Genomic DNA, 22,435 nt, shown 5'->3' with positions numbered 1-22,435 from the left:
TGTGTGGCTTCTGGTTCAGAGGTGGTTTTCATCTGGCTGGCTTTGATGTGGGCAGAGCTTCTCATCAGCCTGGAAAATACTGTGTAAACATACCAAGGTCTGAGAGAGCTAAATAATGTAATCATAACACACCTCTGCAGTGTTTACAATATAAAGCCAATCTGTAAATATCAAATACAGGTTGGTACATGCCATGTTTCTAATGCCATATCTGGTATTTCACTGTTTCTTACTAATCGCTTCAAACATCTGGAGGGTAAGAAAAGGTACATAAGGAAAAAGGTAGGTGAGGCTTTACCTTCTCCTTGAATGCTTCCAGCTCTGCATCTGTAATTTTCCATGGACTCTCTCGCTTTAATTTCTCAGCAGTTGTTATATCTTTGCAGCTTTCATGGAGGCGATATGGTTCAATCATCTCTTCAAAGAATTTCCAGCTGAAACAGGAATTACAAAGGAGGTCTTGCTGCAGGGTATGAACTCACTAACTTACTTCACAGTCACTGTGTATGACAGGCCTCACTGATAATAATTAGAGCTGAAAAACATGCAAAATCTTTAACTATTCTTTGGTACATTGTGCCCCAAGAAGTATGTGCCACTTCTGTATGTTTGGGTTATTTGAGGATAATTAAAAGGTTATTTGAGAATAATTAAACACTGCATTTAGCAGAGAATTTTCTGCATTGTCCTGGTTTTAGTAAAAATACTGAAATGGGTTTTAAAGTAACTTCAAACTGCAGTGTATTGGTTACTAATATTAGTAATGAATATGGGTCTCCTCATGAATACTGAACATTTTTCTATTGTTTCAGCACTAGCTGGACCAATCACCTCACTGATACGGTTTTACTGATGGCTTTAATGCAATGGATAAACAGGTGATACAAATTGCCCGAGACAAGGACCTAAAGGAAACACTGTAGGTTTTTTGCTATATCTGAACTCAGAATTGTGTTCAGATTTTCACTCTAAATTTCAAGTTGTTCCTTGAACTTTTGAATGTTTTGATCTGGAGAACCTTATTGTCCTTCTGTACTTCCTTGCTTCTCCACTGTTGAAAATTTCTACTATCCCACAGAGAGCTCAGAGAATTCCTTTTGTGTGGATGTGGGTGTATTTCTCTGAGCACTTGGTGCTGACAGGCCCCACTGTGAAGTGGGAGACTGGGCACAGGCTGGCCTTGGCTGTATGGCCAGCAAACCAAGAGATGGGTTAAAGGCCGTGATATGCAGCATTTAGTGTTGTTGTTGCTAAGTTATCAGAGTTTGTCAACATCCTTACTGTCTGTTTCAGTATGTAAAATAGTGATAATCCTCTTACTGTTAATGGAATAGATGGGGTGCCAGCTGGAAGAGAGATACAGTGGTCTGTCTAGCAAGTGTCTGGCATAATACTCACTTGTTCAGTTCAGATAGTGCTGATGCAGAAAATGTGTGGTTTTTATATTAATGCCAGATATTAATTATTTTTGATAGATTTTATCTATGTAAAATCTCTGTATTTTACTGGAGGAAAAACAAGATATGTATTGCACAATTTTTTATATGATTAAAAGATATTACTTGAGATCCCAATAAAAAGGGGACTTTAGATATCTATAGTTAGAAAATCTTTATATTGTTTAGTTGCACTTCTTCAGTCAAAATGGTCCATAGACACCCTGGTGAATCCTGTATTGTTTTTGTAAAGTTCTGTGCATAAAAAAAATGAGACACAATGATTAAGAGCCTAACCTGGGATTGCAGTTGAACTCAGAGGACTTGGTTGGAGTAAGGGATGGGATGGAAGAGAATATAGCAAGGTGGGCACATTTTTCAGAGGAGTTTTAAGACTAAGAGCAATGCTGTGAATTGAATTTAGAATTCAGTTATTCCCCAAACAGCCTGCTGTATACTTTTGTCTACATTAGCAGAACAAATAGATGATTTCTGTGGAGATATGTTTTAGAAAGCAAGGACTTTAAGTTTTGGCTTGGTTTTTTTTATTTAGCTAACACAGTTGGAGGTGGAGCTTTTTGGGCACTGTTTTACCAACTTCCTAACCTCTGCTTAAGAACATTAATTCTGTAGATAAGTTAATTTTAAAAACTATTAAGCCTTCATTATATCTGAGAGAGGGGAGCATTATAATATTGTCCTCATGGGAGACAGAAGTATGCTTGTGTTTTACCAGAAAAATGTTAAGAATTTATTATAAAACCCAGAAAGCTGAGTTGACAGAGATGGCAAGTTTACAGGAGAACTATGACTTATTGGGGTCTATTACAACCTAAAGAAATATTAGAAGTCATACTAAAATATCTGTTAAACTTAGTGGCTTGTAAGTATGGTGTCTAATTAGTCTTTACAACATAAAAAGACTACACATGCTTTTGACCCTTTAAGCTGTGATTGTTGAAAGATTATTTTCTTTTTCCTGCTCTTGGTACTTATAAAATTATTACAATGAAGGATAGTGTTATTTTTTGTGTTGTGATTTTTTTTGGTTTTGTTTGTTTTCTTGCTTTGTTTTTGTTTTTAATTTTCAACATTAAAGAAATAAGCTCTAGATAAAAGCTGGCTGCTAAATACTGGGTTTTGGTAATGCTTCTTACCTCTCTTTGTTGGGTTTTATATTGATATCACAAATGATATTAATATCAGCAAATTTTATTCTGAATTTGCTTAGGAGTGAAGCCATCCTGAAAACAAAAGAGACAATTTTTTATCACTGTACTTCTGAGTGCCTTATATCAAAGAATACTTGTAAAATGAGTAAGACAGCTGCATTTTATATCTTATCTTTAACTATATAACAAATTACTTTAAATGCTTGAGTGTTTCAATTTCCAATTACAGAACTAGATTAATGTGATTGCTGTAGCATAATTCATTTAACTGATGATTGATGAAAATCACAAAATAAAAAGAAATTAATAGCACACAGAGGGCAGGGTGTTTACATTTTGGGAAAACAATGGTACTTTAAGTATTCCCAAAGGCTTGAGTTAAAAAGGAAGAATATTCAATATGTAGTAGGTCAGAATTCTCCAATACTTACAGAAGGCTTCTGTTACTCTGTTACTGTCAGAATGCTGTGGATGGAGTTTTACAATACTGGTAGTGCTTGTGTTGGTGAAAATTTGGTCCAGAGGGTTGATGTCCAATACTTAAAGAATCTTCTTCATCTTTTTAATTTATGAATTTATATTGATCTACTCACACATTGTTTTTACACATGTTCATAAAAGAATATACTTTGTTTTTTGCCCCAGTTGGCAAAAGGAATAGTTTACAGTTCTTTGTGTGTTTGTTCTGGGGATAGGTTTAGTTTAGATTTTTAGTGAGGTTTAATTAGGTCAGTTTTGCCTTTGTTTGAACCATAGCTGGGATCTTGTGGTTCTTCCCCACACTTCCTTTTCCCACCTCCTTTTTTGTTTCTATTTTTGGTATGTAAGCTTTGGATTTTGAAAAGATCAGAGAGTTCCTAGGAGTAAACCATGGTAGAAATACGTATTTGTTTATGACCTGAGAGTTTACTCTCTTTTTAAAGTGTATTTATATAAAAAGAACATACTGCTTGTATAAATCTTGGTGTCCCTTGTGGCAATCCCTCTTTTGAGCACCATAAAGAGCAAAATCTCAACTTCTGTGAAAAGGTTTTAATATTTGGGGAATTATATGCCAGTAAAAGTCCAGTTAAATTTGACTTCTGAATTCAAAATGCATGGCTGAAATTGCACTTGGATGATTTTGTATTAGATCTACCTAGGGCATGGAGGAATCACCCAGCCCAGATTTGTCTCTGAAGGCTTTTGCATGTGGCAGGTAGGTCATGTTTGGGTTACACTGCTGTTTGAGTAGCAATACAGACACTGTTTTCTTGGGGACAAACTGTGTCTTTTCAGCTGTCCTGATCATGCTGTTTACTCTGGCCTTTGTGGGACAAGCAGTGTATGCAGGTTTCAGAACTGCCTCTGTGGAATCTGTCATGTTTTGACAAATCTCATCTGGTGTCAAAACTTCCTCCTTCCAGCAGAATCAGGTGACTGGAGGGTCTAGGTTCAGGAGCCTGTTTGAATAGCCAAGACTGAGCAGACTCTGGACAGGAAGCAGAGTACACTTCCCAGCAGGTCCTTGAGCAACTCTAAGGCTTTTTTTACCCAGTTATAAGGTTAGTTTGTATAAACACTTGGGAATCTCTTCTACAGAAGTACATTAACTTTAGGATACTGTTTAAAAGTGATGGAACCACAGTGAAGTTTGCTTTATGTGTTCCTTTTTGCTTTAAGGGAACATCCTGTGGCAGCTGTCTTTCCAAGTCCCTGTGTTGTAATCCTAGTGAAGCTGGTGATTCTATCTCCTGTCCTTGCACCCTTCTCACTTGTTTGCCACTGGAGTTTTGGCTGGAGATGTTTTTAACTCTCTATGTGGTGGTTCTGCTCTTTATTGAGCAATCACTGACTTTCATCCCAAATTGAGCTGCTTCCACTGGTGGTGAAATGGCTGTGCCTATAATGTGTAAAGTGCTTAGGAAGGAAAGGTCCTACTTGCAGTGATGATAAAAATAAGTTTGTATTAGTACCTTTCATTTGCTCAAAGGCAAATGATGATTATGAAATCTAGACTTTCTTTAAAACACAGATTAAAATCAACTTGGCCTTAAAGTTGATTAACTTGCTCTTTAACTTCTTTATATTTTACCACAGTTAATCACAATTATGTGAGCTATCTGTCTATGCTATTTGCATGTGAGACCTTCATGTGCAATTTCACTTTCTGTTTCCTGGACAATCTCATGTAAATCCCATAAAAGTAATTATATTCTCATTACAGAGTGCCGACTGCTCTTCTCAGAGAAGGCAATATGAGCTATTAATGGGAAAAAGTGCTGGATGTGAGTTTCCTCTGGTAATCACCATTTGCACAGCCTTAAGGGCTATGCCATAACCTTAACATCTTTCAATCAAGTACATTTTTTTTTCATGCTTCCCACAGTACAACAAACCAGTTGTGCTGAAAAAGCACAGCTTCCTGCTGTATATGCATTATATTCAGCATTAATTCAAACTCTTTAAACAAGTGAGACAAAGTTATATTTACACTAGTTTTTCTTCTTCAATCCTATTGACTTTTCCTCCAGTGAAGATTCTTAATTTACAGTTCTTCCACTTCTTCCTGATTGTTAGGATGTAAGGAATTAGGATTGTTAGACCTGGAAGAACACAGAAAATTGGAGGAATATCAAATTAATGCATTGTATGGTAAAAATTCCATCTTTCACTTCAGCAGTGTTGGATGCAAGTTAATTTTAAATTATTTAAGCCTGGCATAAAATTGATAATGTAAGTTTAATAAAAACCAGCTTTATGAAAACTTCCCAAGTCTGTTTTTATATTTGGTAATAGAGAAATCTCTCCCCCTATGATTTTACTCAAATTCCTTACCTCCATCATCGAACAGCCACCAAATGTCAATTGTACCTTTTCCTTGCTTCTTTCTAAATTGAGTGCTGGCTTCTAGCAGCCTCTGATTGAATTCACCCACATGCATTGACTGTATGGTGTTAATGGTGCTCTCTGTAATGAGAAGAAAAAAAGTGGAAGGGTGTTGGATAAGTGAGGCAATAAGTAGCTTTAGGGAGCCAAATGGAGGGAAAGCTTCAGGAAAATGACCTGTTTCTGACATAATTTCTATCTTTTTAATCTGAAAAAAAAAAAAAGGTACAGAGTAGATGCTTTGGACTTTTAATTTTCTCATATGCACAGAAACCAAAGCTTGTGTAACACATTGTCACTAGATTATAACATTTTGGAAAAGGTTACCCGATTATTTGTTCTCTGTCTCTTTTTAGTTAATTCACTGGGGCCTTAAAAAGCAACTGGGAAATATCTGATCGATTTTAGAAGTGAATGTGTCATTTTGCATCATTCACAAGCTCAGCTGTCTTTTAAAATACAGAGCTCCCTGAAAAGCACAGTCACAGTGGATGAAATGAGCTGATGGGGTGCAGGGGTAGCATAGGTGAAGCTGGAAGTTAGAAAACATAAGCACATATGGGTGCTTCCCTATGCTGATATGGCCACTGCTAATTGGAAATAAATTTTTATTCTTGCTTTTTGCTTGGCTGGCTTTAAAAGATAGAGTCTTGACTCTGTAGTAACAATACCTTCTCTCATTCTACCTTTTGAGGCCTGTGGCTTTATTACTGCTTCTCTTTCAATGATTTCAAAGAGATGGTATAACAGCAGTATTCTAAGTGGAACAAACAGGCTTCTTTAGAGGTTTTACTCTGATCTGCTAGGTTCTGAAAATGCTTTGTTTGGTTTTCCTGTGTTTCTGGAGTGTGTAAAGGATAGTTCCAAAGCAGTTATTTGCTTTCTTCTACAGTTCTAGCATCTCTGCTGGAAGATGGAACAACTCTGGGGAATATGAACATAAAAACAGAGAGGTGGGGGGGCTATTTAGTAACATAATCTATCTAACACAGAGAGCCAAAACGTGTAATATGTATTTACTTTATGCATTTCTCAACTAAATCAGAAAGGGAAATTGAAACATGGGTACACACTCTTGGTGGAGTTGTCATAAAAATATGTTCTACTGAAACAAAATCAACTGAAGCCTGTCAGCTGAAGAATAATGGCATTTTATGTTCCCAGTCTGTAGATCTTCCTGGCACCTGTGGGAGTTGCATGCACAGCCAGATGTAATAGTCTCTGCAGGTGAAAACTCTCAAAATACAAGTCTGTGTACAAGCATGGCTTCAGGTGGGTCATTATCATTACAGCCTAGCAGTTGTGAATTGAGACCTTAAGTTGTGTCTGTATCATTTTACTATATCTGAAATGTAATATTGACTTCATCACCTACACATTTAAGTTATGTGTTAATTAGTTATTTGGCAGTATGCTGTGTATGTGCTTTCACTACTATTTTACTAGCTTCACTTGTGTATTTTTATGAAATAATGCTTAGAATATAAAGCAGTTGTGCTATTTTAACCTCTTTTTTGGCTGTGTACTGAGTTTGTGTGTGTGTCTATTAAGTGAAGTAAGATTGCTTGCTCCCTGCATATCGTGCATATGCTCCTATTTTCTTTAGAGAGGAGGAAAAAAAGGCCTCTGTTTAAAAGCTTAGAACACCCTATTAAAAAGAAAAAAACAACCCCAAACCCCACAACCAACTTGTTCTGTATTCCTCAAACCTTAATAACCATTTAATAACTATTTTTGGCAAGTAGAAGTGAACATAAGCTGAGCTGAGAGGTTTATCTAGCAAATGAGGGGGAATGGTTGTGTTGCAGACATGGTGTTCTATGAGCAGAGGATGTCACTGTGCTGCATTACAGGGTTGTGGCCACAGGTTTGCACAAGGGACGTTCTGTTCCAGGGGCTTCTGTGTAGCTCAGGAGTTTTTGGCTTGGAGTAAAGTCCAGTTTGCATACTGGTGAAAGTGTGATGCATTGAAAGGTTGGAAATATGTTGTCATTTTGGAACTTACCCTTCTTTGTTTCGTGTTTTGAGATATTCAATGTGCTGGCTTTTTTGAAGAATCCACAGATGCCCCTTTTCCCTTCTTCAAAATCATTTTCTTTAATGGTGGCCTCCAGTGCCAATCTCTCCTGCTCCAGCTTCTCTAATTCCTCTGTATATTAGAAAGAGAACTGGTAACACATTGCTTCTTTTAAATTAAATCACTTACTGAACTAATGGTGATTATGTAATTTATGTTGTAGTGCTTTGTACACAGTGTAAAGCTCCTGATATGAAAATTCCTTCTAAAATGCTTTTTCTTTGCAAACCATTAGGGAGAAGGAAGCTGAATTAACCTCTGGAAGCCCTAGCTTGGGGTGCCTGTGCCTACAGCACTGTGGTGTGCCAGCTGCTCTCAGGTGGTCTCTTCCAAATCAAATTCGGTATTAGGATATTTCATAGTTTCATAAGATATTATTTGTTATTTTTGTGGATATTTAGTTGGTTTCTTTAGCCAAGAATTTGAAAGGACATTAGGAAAGCTGTTTTCCTACATTGAGGAAACGGAGGTATTTAGTTGTAGCCTGTGGATCTCTTTTCTTAGAACAAAGTCTCATGGTTTGTACTTTGAGATTCTCAGAAATATATAAGGATCCTGAATATACAATCATTCTCCATGCAGAAATATTTTTCACATTTTAATTTTTTGAGCATTAGCTGCAAAGATGTAAGATTTAGCTAATCCATTCTGTAAACTTAGTAATACAGAAAACAATTTCATCTTAGCAATATTAGGCTTTTGCTGAGGAAAACATACCATGTGTTACTGTGGAATATATTATGGTGAAGCACTAATTAATATGATACAGGCATTTGCCTGCAGAAAACTTTTTTCATAAGGAAATCTTATATTTACTAAATATGAGGTAAGTTCATTTAAAACATTGTGTTAAAAAAGTAGAATAAACCCTCACTAGCTAAACATTATTAGCTCTGTTTGCAGTCTCAGTTGCCAACAGAAAGATTATATTTTCTTTTACTTTTTAATCAATGACAGTCACATATTTCTGATTATTAGACAGGGTGATAGCCACAAACTTAATGGTTACTCAGAACTAAAATTTCAGTTTTTCTATTGAACAGAATGCTGTACCAAATATAAGAGAACACAATGATCATTATTTTCCACTACAATCTGCTACAAAATATTTCTTTGTATTTGAGGCTCCCCCCCTTAATTCTTTCCGTATCCTTGTGTCTTAACACTTGGAGAACATTTGCTCATTTGTAAGATTGCAGAGTTGTTTTTCACTGTATTTTTACAGCTGTTCCAGTGACTGTATATTTTGGGCCCTCAGTTTCTGACTCGCATCAATCAGAGATAGGCAGATATCTCTCAGAAATCACCAGGGGGAAAAGAAAAGCTTGATTATTTTGGAATCTTTTCTGACTCCCTGTAGTTTTGTCCCGTGGGTCTCTAGGCACAGCAAGCTGCCAGTGCTGAGCTAGTGTTCATCCACCCTTGTTCCTTAAAGGAGTCTCTGGCGCCTTTTGATCTGCGGCTTCCCTGTTTCTGGGGGTCTCCTGCTGCCCCGACCCCGCGGTGCCGGCGCTAGCGGGGCGGGAGCTGGCGGCGGCGCGGCCGGCGGGCAGCAGGCGGCAGCAGAGAGCCGCGGCCGGGGGCAGAACTGTCCTGCCCCAAATCTAGGGAATTGTCCCGCCTTCGCCACCCAAATGGCTGTGGGATGGCGGAAGGTTCACCCTTTTCCCCCTGAGATATGCGCTGCTGGCCTAAGGAAGAATGAACAGAAAAGGAAGAGAGAGAACTGATGTTTCCTGCGGGTTTCAGATTTTTCTATGGGTGGGAACTCTGTGGGACTCGAGTTTCACAGAGATGGTACCAAAAATGCAGCTTCCCATTTCCTGTCTGTCCCAGAGATACCAGGCAGGCAGATAGAGGAAGGTGTGCTGAAACCAGGAAGGAAAAATGCAGCCGAGTAACTGGTTGCTGTGGCACGGTAAGATTTTATTGCTTTAGTCTGTACCTGTGCTGGAGCTGCTTTGGGAGTTGAGTTCTCTGGTGTGCAGAGCTCCATAATGTGTGAGGCTTGGACTCTTTCTGTCACTGCCAGTGATCAGCAAGGATTTTAGGCAGGATTTAAACTGCACAAGCAAGGACAAACTGTGGAAGTTGTGAATATAGGAACTATTTTAGAAAGCAGATGGTGACTCTTGTGAGTGTCAAGTCCTTATTGCTGTGCATCTAACCAGCAGAGATATTCAGCTGTCGAGTCACTACATACCTTGAACCTGAAGGACCTGAGATATATCAAATCCTTGGCTAATTCTGATGATAATTACACCAAGCTCAAAATCAAAGGCATCACTGGAAAGAAAGAAAAAGAAGAGTAAACATAATTTTACATTGTGCGTGATGATGAGGAAAGCTGTTTTGAAAAGATCAGTGAAAGTGTTCACAGGGAGGACAGACAAGGTAAAATCACAGAAGGAACTGCCCCACATAAATTTGTAGTACTTAATTTATCTTTCCTTATTTAAAAATTAGGTTTGACTGGGCATGGGAACAGATCAGCTATTCCTGAAGCCTTTCAGACAATGCATTTTTAGGAGCTAGGTTGCCATAGGATAATTTTTTCTCCCTTCTCTGAGGAAATAACAAAGCCAAGGTGGGGTTTGTTGCTCTGTAACTTGCTTCAGCTTCACAAGTGAATTTTCAGCAAGCATCTATGAGAAGCCTGTTCTAAAATGACTGTTTCCTAGCTAAATCCCAACCCACAGAGCTGCTGAGCCTTAGGGACACATGAGATTTGAACCAAAGCTCTTCCTGTCTCCTAGGCTTAAAAGAAGAATTCCATGATGTTCTCTTATTCCCTTAGTATGTACATTAGAGTTGTTTTTCTCTGAGTTCCTGCCTGCTAAAATTGGGAAAATACAGTTCTGCAAAAGCTCTGCCAACAGCAGAGCAGCTTCTTCAGCATTGTCAAGCCACCTCAGCTCTGATGGTGCCAGGTGTTTGCTAAGCAGATCCTATGAGGTGTGGGAAGCCAATGAGCCTTTTTTGATGGGCAATAACTTCAGCCACAAAGGTGAGATGTATGAGCCCAGGTTTGCATGTATGTCCTTGCATTGTTTCTACACATCAAATTCTGTATGGAAATGCTACATTAATCTAGTGTAAGAGGAGTGAAAAAGGAGATACTGAGCTGACTTACTGTATAATGCCTACATAGTTCTCAACTTGAGTGGCAGGTGCACTTCTCCAGTCCTTCTTAAATCCAATCACCAGGGTATTTGGTTTCATTCTACCCAAGCCTGAGGCCTGCCAATATTAAAACACTGCTTGAGAGAGGTACACATATATGCTCTTACTGTAAATGAAAACGTAATGAAAATGTAAATGTAAATGAAAAGTAATGGCAAAAGATAATTACTTCTGAAGTAATCAGAAGTAATACTGAAGTAATCCAGAACTAAGTTCTGGAGACACAACTAGACTGCATTTCATAAATGCCCTTCATGCTCATATCCATGCAGAAAGCAGAAAGATTAGCTTTAAATCATTCCAACTATAAATTATTTTAGATGACAGAAGCGTAGTTTTGCTAAATTAGCATTCATTTGCATTTCTTCTGACATGCTCTCATTAAAATGGTTCAATAACTTGGAATCAAGAGAGAGTTCAAGAGCTGTTTGTATGCTCATTCTAACATAATGGCATAAAGCTTTTATCAGCTTCAGAATACACAGTAGATGAAGTGGGTCTGAAGTCTCTTTAAGCATCTCAGATACACAGAGAAGGCGTAGGCTCCTAAGAATATTATTTTTGCCTTGAATTTGGAAACTCTTGTTTCGTTTGCTGTGTTCTTTTCAAAAGATTATCCAAAATCAGCTGAGTATGCTTTGTAGATAAAATTATGGTTTCTAAACAGGAAAAAGACATGGTTTGTAAAGATATTAGTTTGCCTTCAAAACTGGTTCTGGATGCTAAAACCTGGACAAGTAAGGGAAGTCAGATCTAGATTCAGCTAACCTGGTGTTTATAGAAATCTAAATATTCAGTGAATTGGGAATACTTCTTTAAGAGGAAGCACACAAAACACCAGTGTGCTACACCTGCCAACTTTTTACTACTAGCTAACAGAAAGTAGGAAAAAATTGTTGGAACCTTGGTGGGTTTTTGAGTAGCACTGTTTATGTTGAAATCAGTAATTGCTACCAATATCTTTAGGTTGGAATAGTGATGATGTGGTTATCCTTCTGTTTGCTGGAGAGAATTATTTGGGGTCCAGTAGTTGACTTTGGCAATAGTGCTTAAGTAGTAATGGAAAGGAAGAGATCATCAGACCATAGCAGTTCTCAAAAACATCAGAAAGATCTCCTACTGAGACAATGTATAAGCCCAAGATGAAGTGTCTTTGTGAGGCTTTTACAGAACAAAGGGATCTTTATTAATAGCATTTTGTCTTGCTCAGTTGTACTGTCCATTCAGCAAGTGTACAAAGAGCCCTGGTAGGACATCAGTGGGTGACTTACCCAGAGTATTTTAGTTGATTCCCTACTGTCTCAGATGGCACAGATGTCTTTTCAACAGTGTATCTCGTGAAAAGGATATGAATTTTATCTACATTTTGCCTCAGTTCCCATATGTTTAAATATTCATATATGTGAGAGAGGAAAGGAGATAGGAAAAATGACAGTGTCTCTGTGCCTTCATTATGGCCATTTTAAATGTTGGACTGTTGGAAATGATCTGCATTCTTAGAGTAATAGAAAAATATTGCAGACTTTTATTTAAATGACCTTCTTGCTATTTGCAGAAAATGTATATTACACATTTTCAGTTTTCATTTATTGCCAAAACATTCTCAGATATTTAATATGCTATATAATACCAAACAATAAAATTGATTTGAAGTGTATCAAGTGTCAGCTGCATAGACATTCATATGTGGCCCTTTAGATGCTTCTCCTTTTTCATAATAGTGTCTTATTCCTTTAGGACAGAATCAGTGTGCCTTGTCTCCATAATTGCATAGCCCAGAACTAGATCTTTATGAAATAATCTGTAATATAATATACACGTACCCCCAGAAAGCCCTTTCTGTCTATAACATTACCCATATATATGCAGAGCTTCTTCACAAGCTAATAGTAATGTCTCACATAAAGGGATGCTTTGATGTACACTCTCCTGTGTGTTCTGTAAACAAAAAGCTTACTTGAAGTAGACTTTTGACTCCATCTCTGAAGCTGTCAGCTGCCACTGCTGCATAAAAGGCTTTTCTTTTGTTCTTTGTGAGCCAGGCCTGCTTTTTTTCCATGCCACTGTTCATCTCCTTAACACACAGCTTGCGTGGTCCCTGCATGATACAGTAAAATATTATTACAAAGGCTTTGTATTGTACATCACACAGTGATTTTGAAGGAGTTACCTAGTCTGCTGTGGGAGCAAATGGAGAGAGTCAGAAAAATACTTTTCCAAAAAGGGTCCACAGAGATTCAGCCCTTTGAAAAGAACTGTGCTGCAAACATAATTCACATTCTGTTTGAGAGGGCTGAGGCTGTTAATGCTACTTAAATGCAGTAATTCTGACAGAAAAAAATGACTTTTATGGATTGTAACATCTTAAAAAAACATCTAAGGTATGATAAAGCATCTCAGAGTGAATAAAGTCCCTCCCTGACTTGAATATGTAAGAGTCTCAGCAGATCTAAATATACATGGTTAAGTTCCTGTCTACTGACAAAGTAGAAAAAGAGAAAAGAGTTGATGCAATGGAATTAAAGATGCAAATGCCTTTGTTACCAGTTTTCTTTCAGTGGTCATCAAATAATGTAATGGAAAAAAATCCATGTCCATATCCAAGTCACAAGACATCAATGTAACTTAAGAAGAATTTGATCCTGGATGTATGAATAGCTGGGAATAATAACTTGAACAATAAGCTTGAAGTTTCATTGTGAGTAAGGAGAGGAAATGAACAAGTTTTGCCTGTCTTCTCTGTCTCTCAAAGGAAAGCACCTGAAGGTGGTTTTGCAACTGGCTTGCACAGTGCAGGTCAGACCCACCCCTCTCCCAGGTGCCACACTGTCTGTGTCCTCCCCTGCTCCTCCTTTGCACCCGTGGAATGTTTGTGCAGTTGTACAAGGAGTCCAGTGAATTTGCAGACAGAACTAACCCTGAAAAAGCCCTTACATGAAGGGAAGGAGTAAAAGCAGATATAGTCCCTTTTACTGGAAACTCTGACTGTTCAAGCCAACAGCCATTACCTCAGAGACAAGTAAACTTGAAATCATCTCTATGTTCTGTTGAGATCTTTATTTTGTCTATTTCTGGGCCATGTATCACCATGTTCCTGTAAAGTTTCTTGCTGCCTCTTGTAAGAAAAGAATGGAAGATGTTCTCTCTAGTGTGGTGTTTCAAAACTTTATGCATCACTAACAGCGTGTCAGCTTTTGAGGCAGAATGTACTGGGTGTTACATTTATGGCTGAATAGTCTTACTGTATTTGTTGTGATATTTATTGCAGGCTGCTCTTCAATATGATTGCTAGGAATTTTATCATACACTTTTCACCACAATTTTGCAATTCATAAAGGTTCATTTTGTCACACTTTTATTACCAAGGAAATTAAATTTTAGTTAAGTTGCTGAAGAAATAATTAGAAAGCCCCCCTAAAGAATTCAAAGCTTATATAACAAAATAGTTGTTGGAGTTTTATTGTAAAGACAAGAATGAAATCTCAGTTCTCCACAGAAAGTACTAATATTAGAGAAACATGCCTAAGAATTCAGAAAAATTGCTTAAACTCAACTTTAGGAAGATGCATAGTCTCAGGATCCTGTTGGGATTTGTTCTATGCTTCCTGAATGCAGTGGGAAATCTAACAATAATTATAGTAGAAAGGAATTAGGATCATTCTTTCTTTACAGATTCATTTGATTTGGGAAGAATCACATGTGGATCTTTCATACTCTGTTTCTGCAGAAATGTGGCAGTATCAAATGAAGGATACCTACATTGCTGTAGAGGAATACATTATCTTGCCTGGACTGACTCTATTATCTAGATTCTGCTGCCCCATTTAGTGCCATGAGCTGTTTTTTGGGTTTTTTCTCTCTCAAAATTAAAAGGGCACTGTAATATTTAAAATACATTTTTTCTCTACACTACAAACCCATTTTTATTCTGTCCTGATGAGAGACTAAATCATCATTCTCTAAGATACATCATTTGCTGTGTATTTATATCTAGGAATACACTTTGCTTCTCTCTTTAGACCTCAGAAGAGCATGTTTATCCTCAAAATTAGCATTGTAACAGTTTTGGAGGAACCTCTGCAAAGAGAGCTGATTTACTTGCCAAACCCCAACTCTGCAAATCAGAGACAAAGCTGAAAATAGAACCTGGGTAATTTGACTCTCACACAATAACCCTTCAAATTTTGCTTTTGTGTGGTTAGGGGATTTTCTGTTTTCTAAACCTAAAATCTTTCCTTGTAATATTTTTTTTCCTCCAAACAATTTTTTGCTTCACCTACTATGAACTTTGAAATGCATCTCAGTGAGGCATTTACCAGCAGGCTTTGTATCAGCTGATAGCTTTCGTGTCAAGAATTATGATGAAATTCATTCTCAGTGCAAACCTCTTTGGTGGTGTGCACAGCTGCCAATCAGCACCAGTGAGAACACCGTGTGCTGAGTGAGAGTGGAATGGTAACAGAGACCTGCAGCCCCCACTGGTGCTGGGTGTGCAGATTTGGGTGAGTTCCCTTACCATGTACACTTCACAGCAGATACACAGCCCGTTGTTCTTTGTGAAGCTGTGGGTGATGTCTAGCAGAGCAGGCCTGACCATAGGAGCTCCTGTTAATGCTAGGCACTGTGGTCTGGTGGAGAAAAAAGAAAGTGTATATAATTGGCTGATGTACAGATTCAGGACAAGCCATTGTATTGTTTACTGGAAATCTTACCTGAAGTTTTTCACGTGGTCTTCCACTGTTGTTAATGCCAGAGCGCTGTCTAAGGCATTAACAAAGTAAAGAGCCTGAGTAGAGGAGCCCCAGTTTACTTCTGCATATGATAAAGATAAATAATGCATATTAAACCATGGGCTTTTCTTTACATTCTGTTGCAAAAATCAGCAGTGGTGTTCTCTATGAAAAGCAGAGTATATTCTCTCATAGTTCATAGATACAGACTTGTTCTTTGTGCTTCATAATAGAATAAATTAGTTTTGCTTGTGTGATGCAGAAAACCCCATGCAAGTAAATAGTTTCATTCTTTGTTTAAATACTGTAGGGAATGTTCCTCCCCTATTTAAAAATTATTTTCTAATTTGTTTGAACTTTGTGTCCTTCTCCTATTTAGAAAATGGACAGCCCTGAGTCATGTATGTGATGTGGAATTTCAGGAAGTGCAAATGAAACCAGTAGGTAGTGAGTGCCAGTTTGCTCTGTTCTACTGTATAGGCCAAAAATTGTTCTCCAAGCCCCATTTTGGCATATACATCTTTTCTCATTATTGTGCAGCTGTTTGGTCAGTGGAGACATAAAAGAAATGTCTTGCTACACTTTGAGATCTACAGGAATGTAGATCAAGTCCTGTTATGCCAAGATACAAAACTAATATTAAGTGCAGCTAAGTGGAGGTTTAGTGTAAAGCCACCTTTTCTAAGGAATATTAGTTTTCTCTGAACCCTTCAGTTGCTGGTAAATTACTCCTGAAGTCACCCTCTTAGCAGGAGACAGGGCTTTTGTACAGTGGCTTCAGTGAATTTAACCAAGCTTTAAGGTGCTACTTTGCATCAGGGACACTGGCAATATCCAAGGAAAGGGTAGAAATCCTGTCATGTTTTTGACTACTGGTTGAGATGGGTCTGCTTTCCTGCAGCTGATGATATATTTACAGGGAGAGAAGCACGGACCATCCCAGTGGGTGTGAGAGGGCACAGATAGGGAGGATAGACAACGGCAACAGAAACAGTAACAGTCTCAGACCAGGTGTTGCTGTCCCAAGTTAACTCCAATAAAAGCACACCTATTGCTGGGAACCATGCTGCTTTTATTTGTTGGTTTTGTTTTGTTTTCTGCTGCAGAAGTAATTCAAGTGATTAGCACTGAAATCTGGACCTAGGTTAGTTTTGTCCTGCATATGAATAGCCAGACTGTCTAGTCTTGTACAGCACACAGGTTTTTAAGGACAGCTCCTGTGATTTGCTGAGCTACTAAGTGTTTTTTTCCAGCAGTAAAGTGAGCCCATCTGTCTTGATTTACAGGGGAGTTGTAGGGAGGTGCTGGAGGATGATCACTTCATAAGTAATTCAGCTTGCATTTTTATTGTATAATGGGCGGCAGGTTTACATTTTGAGTGAGGACTCTGCACGAGTCAGCTGAGAGCACTGCAAAATTCAGGTGAGGTTTTGTGCATCGGTGGAAAAAAATTAGGAGCGATACTCAAGTAAAAGCCCAAATGTCATAAAGATGTGGTGGGAATAAACCAGTCTGCTGGAATGTTTACAGAAAACCCTGAACCACACTTGAGCTGCTTGTTAAACAGACAGTCACCAGACTATCAACTTCATCTATATTATAGAAAGTGGAATTTAACAGAATGCTTCAGACTTCCCTCTAAATAGAGATAGCACAAAAAAATTATTTCTAATTCTGTTAGCAGAATTAATTTCTTTAAAATCCAGTCTAGCAGCAAAACATATTCATGTAATAATAGTGGGGTTTGGCCTTACCTGGCTTTTTATATGTTACATAAATATATAGGAAGAGCTCAATGGCATAAGTGATGAGAGCTGCCCACCAGTTGATGACAAACATCACCCCGCAGCACAGCAGGGCTCCAAAAAGTGACACCCACATGTTATAATATCTGAATGCAGGTCTCCAACCTGTTTAAAGAGAATTGAGGAAATTGGAAGAGCATGAAATATATTGATATCATGGTAATCCATGATTATTGTGCATAAAATCCCATGCACAGTTTGTTACAGGCTCTGTCACAAGGGGTAGGAGACATATCTGTAAATGCTTAGGCACCATGTGTACAGATACTTTCAGGTCCTGGCTGATATAGCTTTCAGTTTATAGAATACTGAGTTTTACAGGCCTTCTGCTGCTCGCTTTCCTACTGCTTTGTTCAGCCTGGCTTTGAGTAGCTGTTCTGTTTATATGTAATTTTACAAAATTAAAGTTTACTGGTTCAGAATATTTCAGAACATCAGAAGGTTTACCTGTAACTCCAGATAATTGATGACTGTGTACTTTTGATGCATATAAACAGAACTCTCTATTGATAGCTAAACACTTCCTGAGAGGAGTGTTTATCCCGACACTGTAAGTGCACCTGTCTTAAACTTGGAAATTGCCTAGTCTTGTGGCAGAAAAATAAAATCATCTGCAATTGACTTTAAAAAGATATTATTCCTGCTGCTCTTCAGCTGCACTATGGATTCCATCCCCTGCTACCAATTAAAATGATGAGGCAAGCACTGAGCCTTCATGGTTTGCAGATCTCTGCCAGGTGTTCTACAGAGCAGATTTTGGAGTGGGGAAAAACACAGAAGATACAAGAGGCTGAGCAACCCTATCTTGGATCATCTTTATAATGAGGGAACAGGAAGGACCTGCTGGGAAGAAATTGTCTGTCCTGCAGCCTTGCAATTATTATAATCTATCATTGTGAATTGGCAAAAATTAACTTGAGGAAATGAGAAAAGAAAAATGGCTGAAGTTCTGACTGAAATGTTAAATAGTGGCAGAGTAGAGTCAGATGTACGGAGATGAAATCTATAGAGGTAATTGTCACTCAGCTCCAAGGCCATATGGAGCAGATCTGCATTTGTTCAGCTCTGCAGGTAATTAGGAGAAGTGCTCATCTTTTCTGCCCTCTAAACAAACTGCACTGTGCAGATCTATAGGAAGGAAGTTGATGCAGGCATTTCTGTCAGTATTGCAGTTTCTTCACACTGGAAATCAAAAATGTATTCCTTGCTCCTTGAGTTGAATAATTAATTCATAGAAGCAGGAAATTGTCTTTCCTGTGTGCTAAACCAGTGTTGCTCAGCTGATTGACTTTATTCCGGAAGGTGTCACCCCTTCATGAGATGGTGAGAATCATTCTGCTGTGGCAATGCACAAGTCTGACAGCCAGAATGTTCCTTTGCTGCAAATGTAGAGGGAGGATCTCAAGTTACCCCTGAACAGGACCTCATTGTGCTTCACAACTGTGCTTTACAATTCTGCTTCCAGGCACACAGCAGAGTTGTGCTGGTGCTGTTTGATGGACCTTCTCTTGCTCTACTCGTTCCCCTCCAGGCAGCATCACTTGTAGCACTGTTACTGTGCTTAGGAATCTCCCCGTACATTTCGCTGTAGGTTTGGAGAAGGGAGTGATGACTCCCCGCTATACCTTGCTTGCTTCATTGGCCAGAGTTGGCAGAAGCTTTTACCCACACACTTTTTAATAGTGAGGGGAAAAAATACCAGCTTGAGGAAAATTGTTTTTTCTCCAGTGGGATGCACCAAAGCCTTTCTCATCCTGTACGACTGTAGGCATTGTAAGGACTAGAGCTGTTATTCTTATCGTTTGGAGTTAAATAAAATGCCATCACATTCAATAAGACATCAGCTCACATAACTTAGATACTCCACACATACTGCAATTTTCTCAGACATACAGTCTAAAGCTTCCAGAGATCAGACTATAAAGCCCATATTTAAATCACTGCTGAATGCAGACTCACCTGGAGATTTTGCATATGAGGCATGAAAGCAGGAGAAATTAATCAAAGCGTATGAAGCCAGGAAGAAATTGGAGATGATGGGAGCAATGGTATTCAGTTCAGCTGCAAGACACATACACAAGTCATACAGAGGCACCAGTTTCCTGGACTGTTGGCTAGCTGTTTCCTGATGATGCATTAGATCTGAACATCGTCTGCATTTATCATCCATGGAGAGTTTGGGTATTTTCCTGCCTTACTAAGGCCACCTTGATCTACCTTCATCCATATGAATTATGCCTGCTAATCCTGATTTTAATAACATTATGTGCTATGCAGTGTTATACTTGATACTGTGATTCAGCATAGTGTCTCTTAATTATGTAGATCTGATGTAAAGTTCAGAATTTTAAATACATAATTGACAGGATGGATGCATTAAAAAAAAATTTGTACTTAGTTGCAACTTGGTGGGAATCTGAACTCTCTACTAGACATTCTATTTATTAGTGTAAGACAGGTTGAATTTCTAATCTTGGAAAAACTGATTTAACAGTCCCTGCACTCCTAAATGTGGTACCTGGGATTTGCTTTCACTATTGCTGGTAAACTAGGATTTGCTTTGGAGCTGATGGTGGGAAAGACTTGAGCAGAATAGGCTTCCTAATTATCTCCAAATTACCTCAGAGTTATGTGCAATATAAACTGGAAAACCATTTTCAAAGATTGTGACTTATCTGATAGAGTTCTAAGCACTGCCCTCTTCCAGCAGAGTGAACAGGAATTGGAGCTACTCCACATCTTGGAAAATGACGCTGTGGTGGTGGTGGTAAGTCACTGGAATCACTGCTGGTTTCTTTTTGCTTTCATTAGGAATGATGGAGTTGCTACCAGGACTTGGAGTATGCTTATGTCAGAGCTTACCCAACTGGAAATTTTTCAAACTGCAGCTCCTAATTGTATTATAGTATCAGTTTGTATAATTTCAGAACATGACACTATAGTAGCTGTGTAACATTATACAAACCAATCAAAATGAATGCCATGGCAATCACGAAAGTGAGGACATATCCCCTGATAGGCTCGTTATTTTTTCCGTATCCTTTGGCAAAGAATTCTAGCCCTTTGTAGACGTTGTCCTTGCAAAGAGCCTGGTAAGAAAATCAGCACATAATTCTATTAAGCAGCACTTTCTTGTACCAGAAGTCACTGTCTGTGAGTGGCAGCTTGCTAGGCTTTTGCTAAACAAAAGTCTGTCTTTAGTGCTTCAAGTACATCAACTGCCGTGGAAACATTTAAATAAGGTGGTAACACAATATGCTACCATGTTATTATGTCACGGGAAATGAAATTACAGACATTTAATGCTTATTCAGTGCTTTAAAATAAAAAGGTAATTAAATGGCTAAATAGAATCTAGATTGGGAGAAGCTGAAGCATAAATCAGTGGCTTGATGTAATTTGTACAGGTTATCTCTCCCATGCCTTCTTCTCCCAGTCTGTCCACACTGCTGCTGCCCAGACAGCTTCTGGACAGCCTCTTAAGAGCACACCTGCCAGCACCTGAATCTTACAGACCTGAGTGTTCCTCCTGCTCTTGTGCTTACAGGGTGGCTTTTTGTAAGATAGAAGTGATCCTGAAAGTACCCTTGAAGCTGTTTATGACAGGCACATGAGTATCCCCTGCTTCTGCAGCAAAGCTGAGCTCTGACCAAAGGAACATTATCACCCTTTTGTGATGATAAGACCTGTCTTTTTCTGCTGAAAAACATTCTACATATTATTTTCTCTGTCTCTTCCTTCCACATGTGTCACTGTTGCTTAAATATACATTACATTTGGCACACAGAGTTCAACTTTGTCTCTGGAGTAAAACCAAGTATAAGGAAATGGTTAGTTTAATTTTACCTGGAAGACTTTGGGTGCGCTGACAAGAGATGCTAGAGCTGATGACAGAGTAGCTGAGAAGATGCCAGCTGTGATGAGAGGACCAAAGCCAGACACCATGCTCATCACCTTTAGGAAAAAAATGAAGGTAAAAAGAATAGGCTTGCATTTGGATGCACTTTTTAATGACAAACCCATCTAAGTGCTCTATGTGTCTCTGCTTTTCATGGTTCTAAATTTAATCTGCTACAAACAGTACTATTGTTTCTGATTTAGTTAAAAGGAATGGAGGCAAAGCCAAATTTTTATTCAAATATGCATCTGTCTGCTGGGGCAGATGAGTACTCTGTGAGATTTCCTCACTGCCTTTGCTAACTGATTGCTATATGTAAAAACCTCTACTTGATGAGTAAATAGTCAGCTTATGGACAAGAAAACGGAAACGGCAGCAAAAAGCACCAATGTATTAAATGTGGTTGGAGGCACTTTATTTTCTTTGTTTGTTTTTTTCCCCTTGATTATTTAATATGGCTAAAAATGAGAGAAAATGCCTGGTGGTGCTGACGTAACTGCAGTGCTGCAAACAGTGATGATGGTCACTGTCAGGCCTCCCTCAGCCCTCCCAGGAGCGCTGGACTGGCCTCTGTGACCACTGAAGTGAAAGGGTTGTTGACAAGCACCTGACAAGGAGACTAAAAGATGGATGGATGTGATTGGTGGTGTGTGGGCAGTACTTCAGGAAAGAAACCAGTGAATCCTGAAGATTTGTCAGATGCAGTCATACTGTTTTCTAGCTCTAGCCTGGCAGGGGTAAATGCAAGAAGTTAAAGTTTGTCTGGCTGTAGGGAGGTCATGATTTTAAGGAGTGCCCTGAGTTTAAGGAGAGCTGAACTGAGGTGGGAGTAAAGATGGTAAATTATCAAGGAAAGAAGGGAAAGTAGTCTGTGAAAGGGACAGCATACCCCTTTCAAGGTGGTTACCCAGCCCTGTCATTTAGCCGAGCCAGCTGGGAAAAAAGCGAGTGACTTTAAAAGCTACAAATGACTGGTTGAAAAGCATGTGCAGGTGGGTGGTGAATTCTCGCTGGCCGTGAAGCACAGGGGCTGAACAGAGATCTGGGACCTGTGGTTGTCAGGCTGCAGAACTGCTTTACTTTGATGCTTAGCCTAAGCTGTATTTTGAAGAATAAAAATGGCAGAGAGGCTCTCTCTGGCCTAGGAGAAAGACTCCATTACTTCTCACTTGATTTTTCACTCTACTATTTTTGGATACTTTTTTTTAAGAAGTCAGGACTCTGGTTTTTGTACTGTGACACAACCCTTTAACTGTGGCCACAGCA

The 22,435-nt window shown here is 38.7% G+C and overlaps 1 protein-coding gene and 1 long non-coding RNA gene across 6 annotated transcripts in view; one reads left to right on the top strand and one right to left on the bottom strand.

Moving 5' to 3' along the window:
• The window catches only part of SLC12A1 (solute carrier family 12 member 1), a 47,550-nt gene that overhangs the window by 3,718 nt on the left and 21,397 nt on the right, over positions 1-22,435 (bottom strand). For all 3 annotated transcript variants that reach the window (XM_015638723.2, XM_015638722.1, XM_015638725.1), the window contains exons 12-25: positions 21,118-21,225; positions 20,237-20,360; positions 19,231-19,332; positions 17,221-17,376; positions 15,449-15,548; positions 15,253-15,364; positions 12,694-12,834; positions 10,687-10,793; positions 9,757-9,839; positions 7,482-7,625; positions 5,426-5,557; positions 5,082-5,193; positions 2,594-2,680; positions 299-434 (exon numbers count right to left, since the gene is read on the bottom strand). In XM_015638723.2, coding sequence (XP_015494209.1) covers positions 299-434; positions 2,594-2,680; positions 5,082-5,193; positions 5,426-5,557; positions 7,482-7,625; positions 9,757-9,839; positions 10,687-10,793; positions 12,694-12,834; positions 15,253-15,364; positions 15,449-15,548; positions 17,221-17,376; positions 19,231-19,332; positions 20,237-20,360; positions 21,118-21,225 — 1,644 coding nt within the window. The remainder of the gene's footprint in view (positions 1-298; positions 435-2,593; positions 2,681-5,081; positions 5,194-5,425; positions 5,558-7,481; positions 7,626-9,756; positions 9,840-10,686; positions 10,794-12,693; positions 12,835-15,252; positions 15,365-15,448; positions 15,549-17,220; positions 17,377-19,230; positions 19,333-20,236; positions 20,361-21,117; positions 21,226-22,435) is intronic.
• Positions 384-21,145, top strand: LOC117244954. Of its 3 annotated transcripts, XR_004498980.1 has the most exons (7): positions 384-470; positions 813-919; positions 4,015-4,152; positions 6,641-6,748; positions 7,789-7,896; positions 19,982-20,038; positions 21,059-21,145. It is a non-coding gene; the product is annotated as an uncharacterized LOC117244954 (long non-coding RNA). The 3 variants fall into 3 exon arrangements; XR_004498979.1 differs by lacking the exon at positions 7,789-7,896; XR_004498981.1 differs by lacking the exons at positions 4,015-4,152; positions 7,789-7,896.

Source organism: Parus major, chromosome 10, assembly GCF_001522545.3.
Source record: "Parus major isolate Abel chromosome 10, Parus_major1.1, whole genome shotgun sequence".
Taxonomy (NCBI): Eukaryota; Metazoa; Chordata; class Aves; order Passeriformes; family Paridae; genus Parus; species Parus major.
The sequence above is the reverse complement of the archived record's forward strand: the minus strand, read 5'-3'. Positions and strand labels throughout refer to the sequence as shown.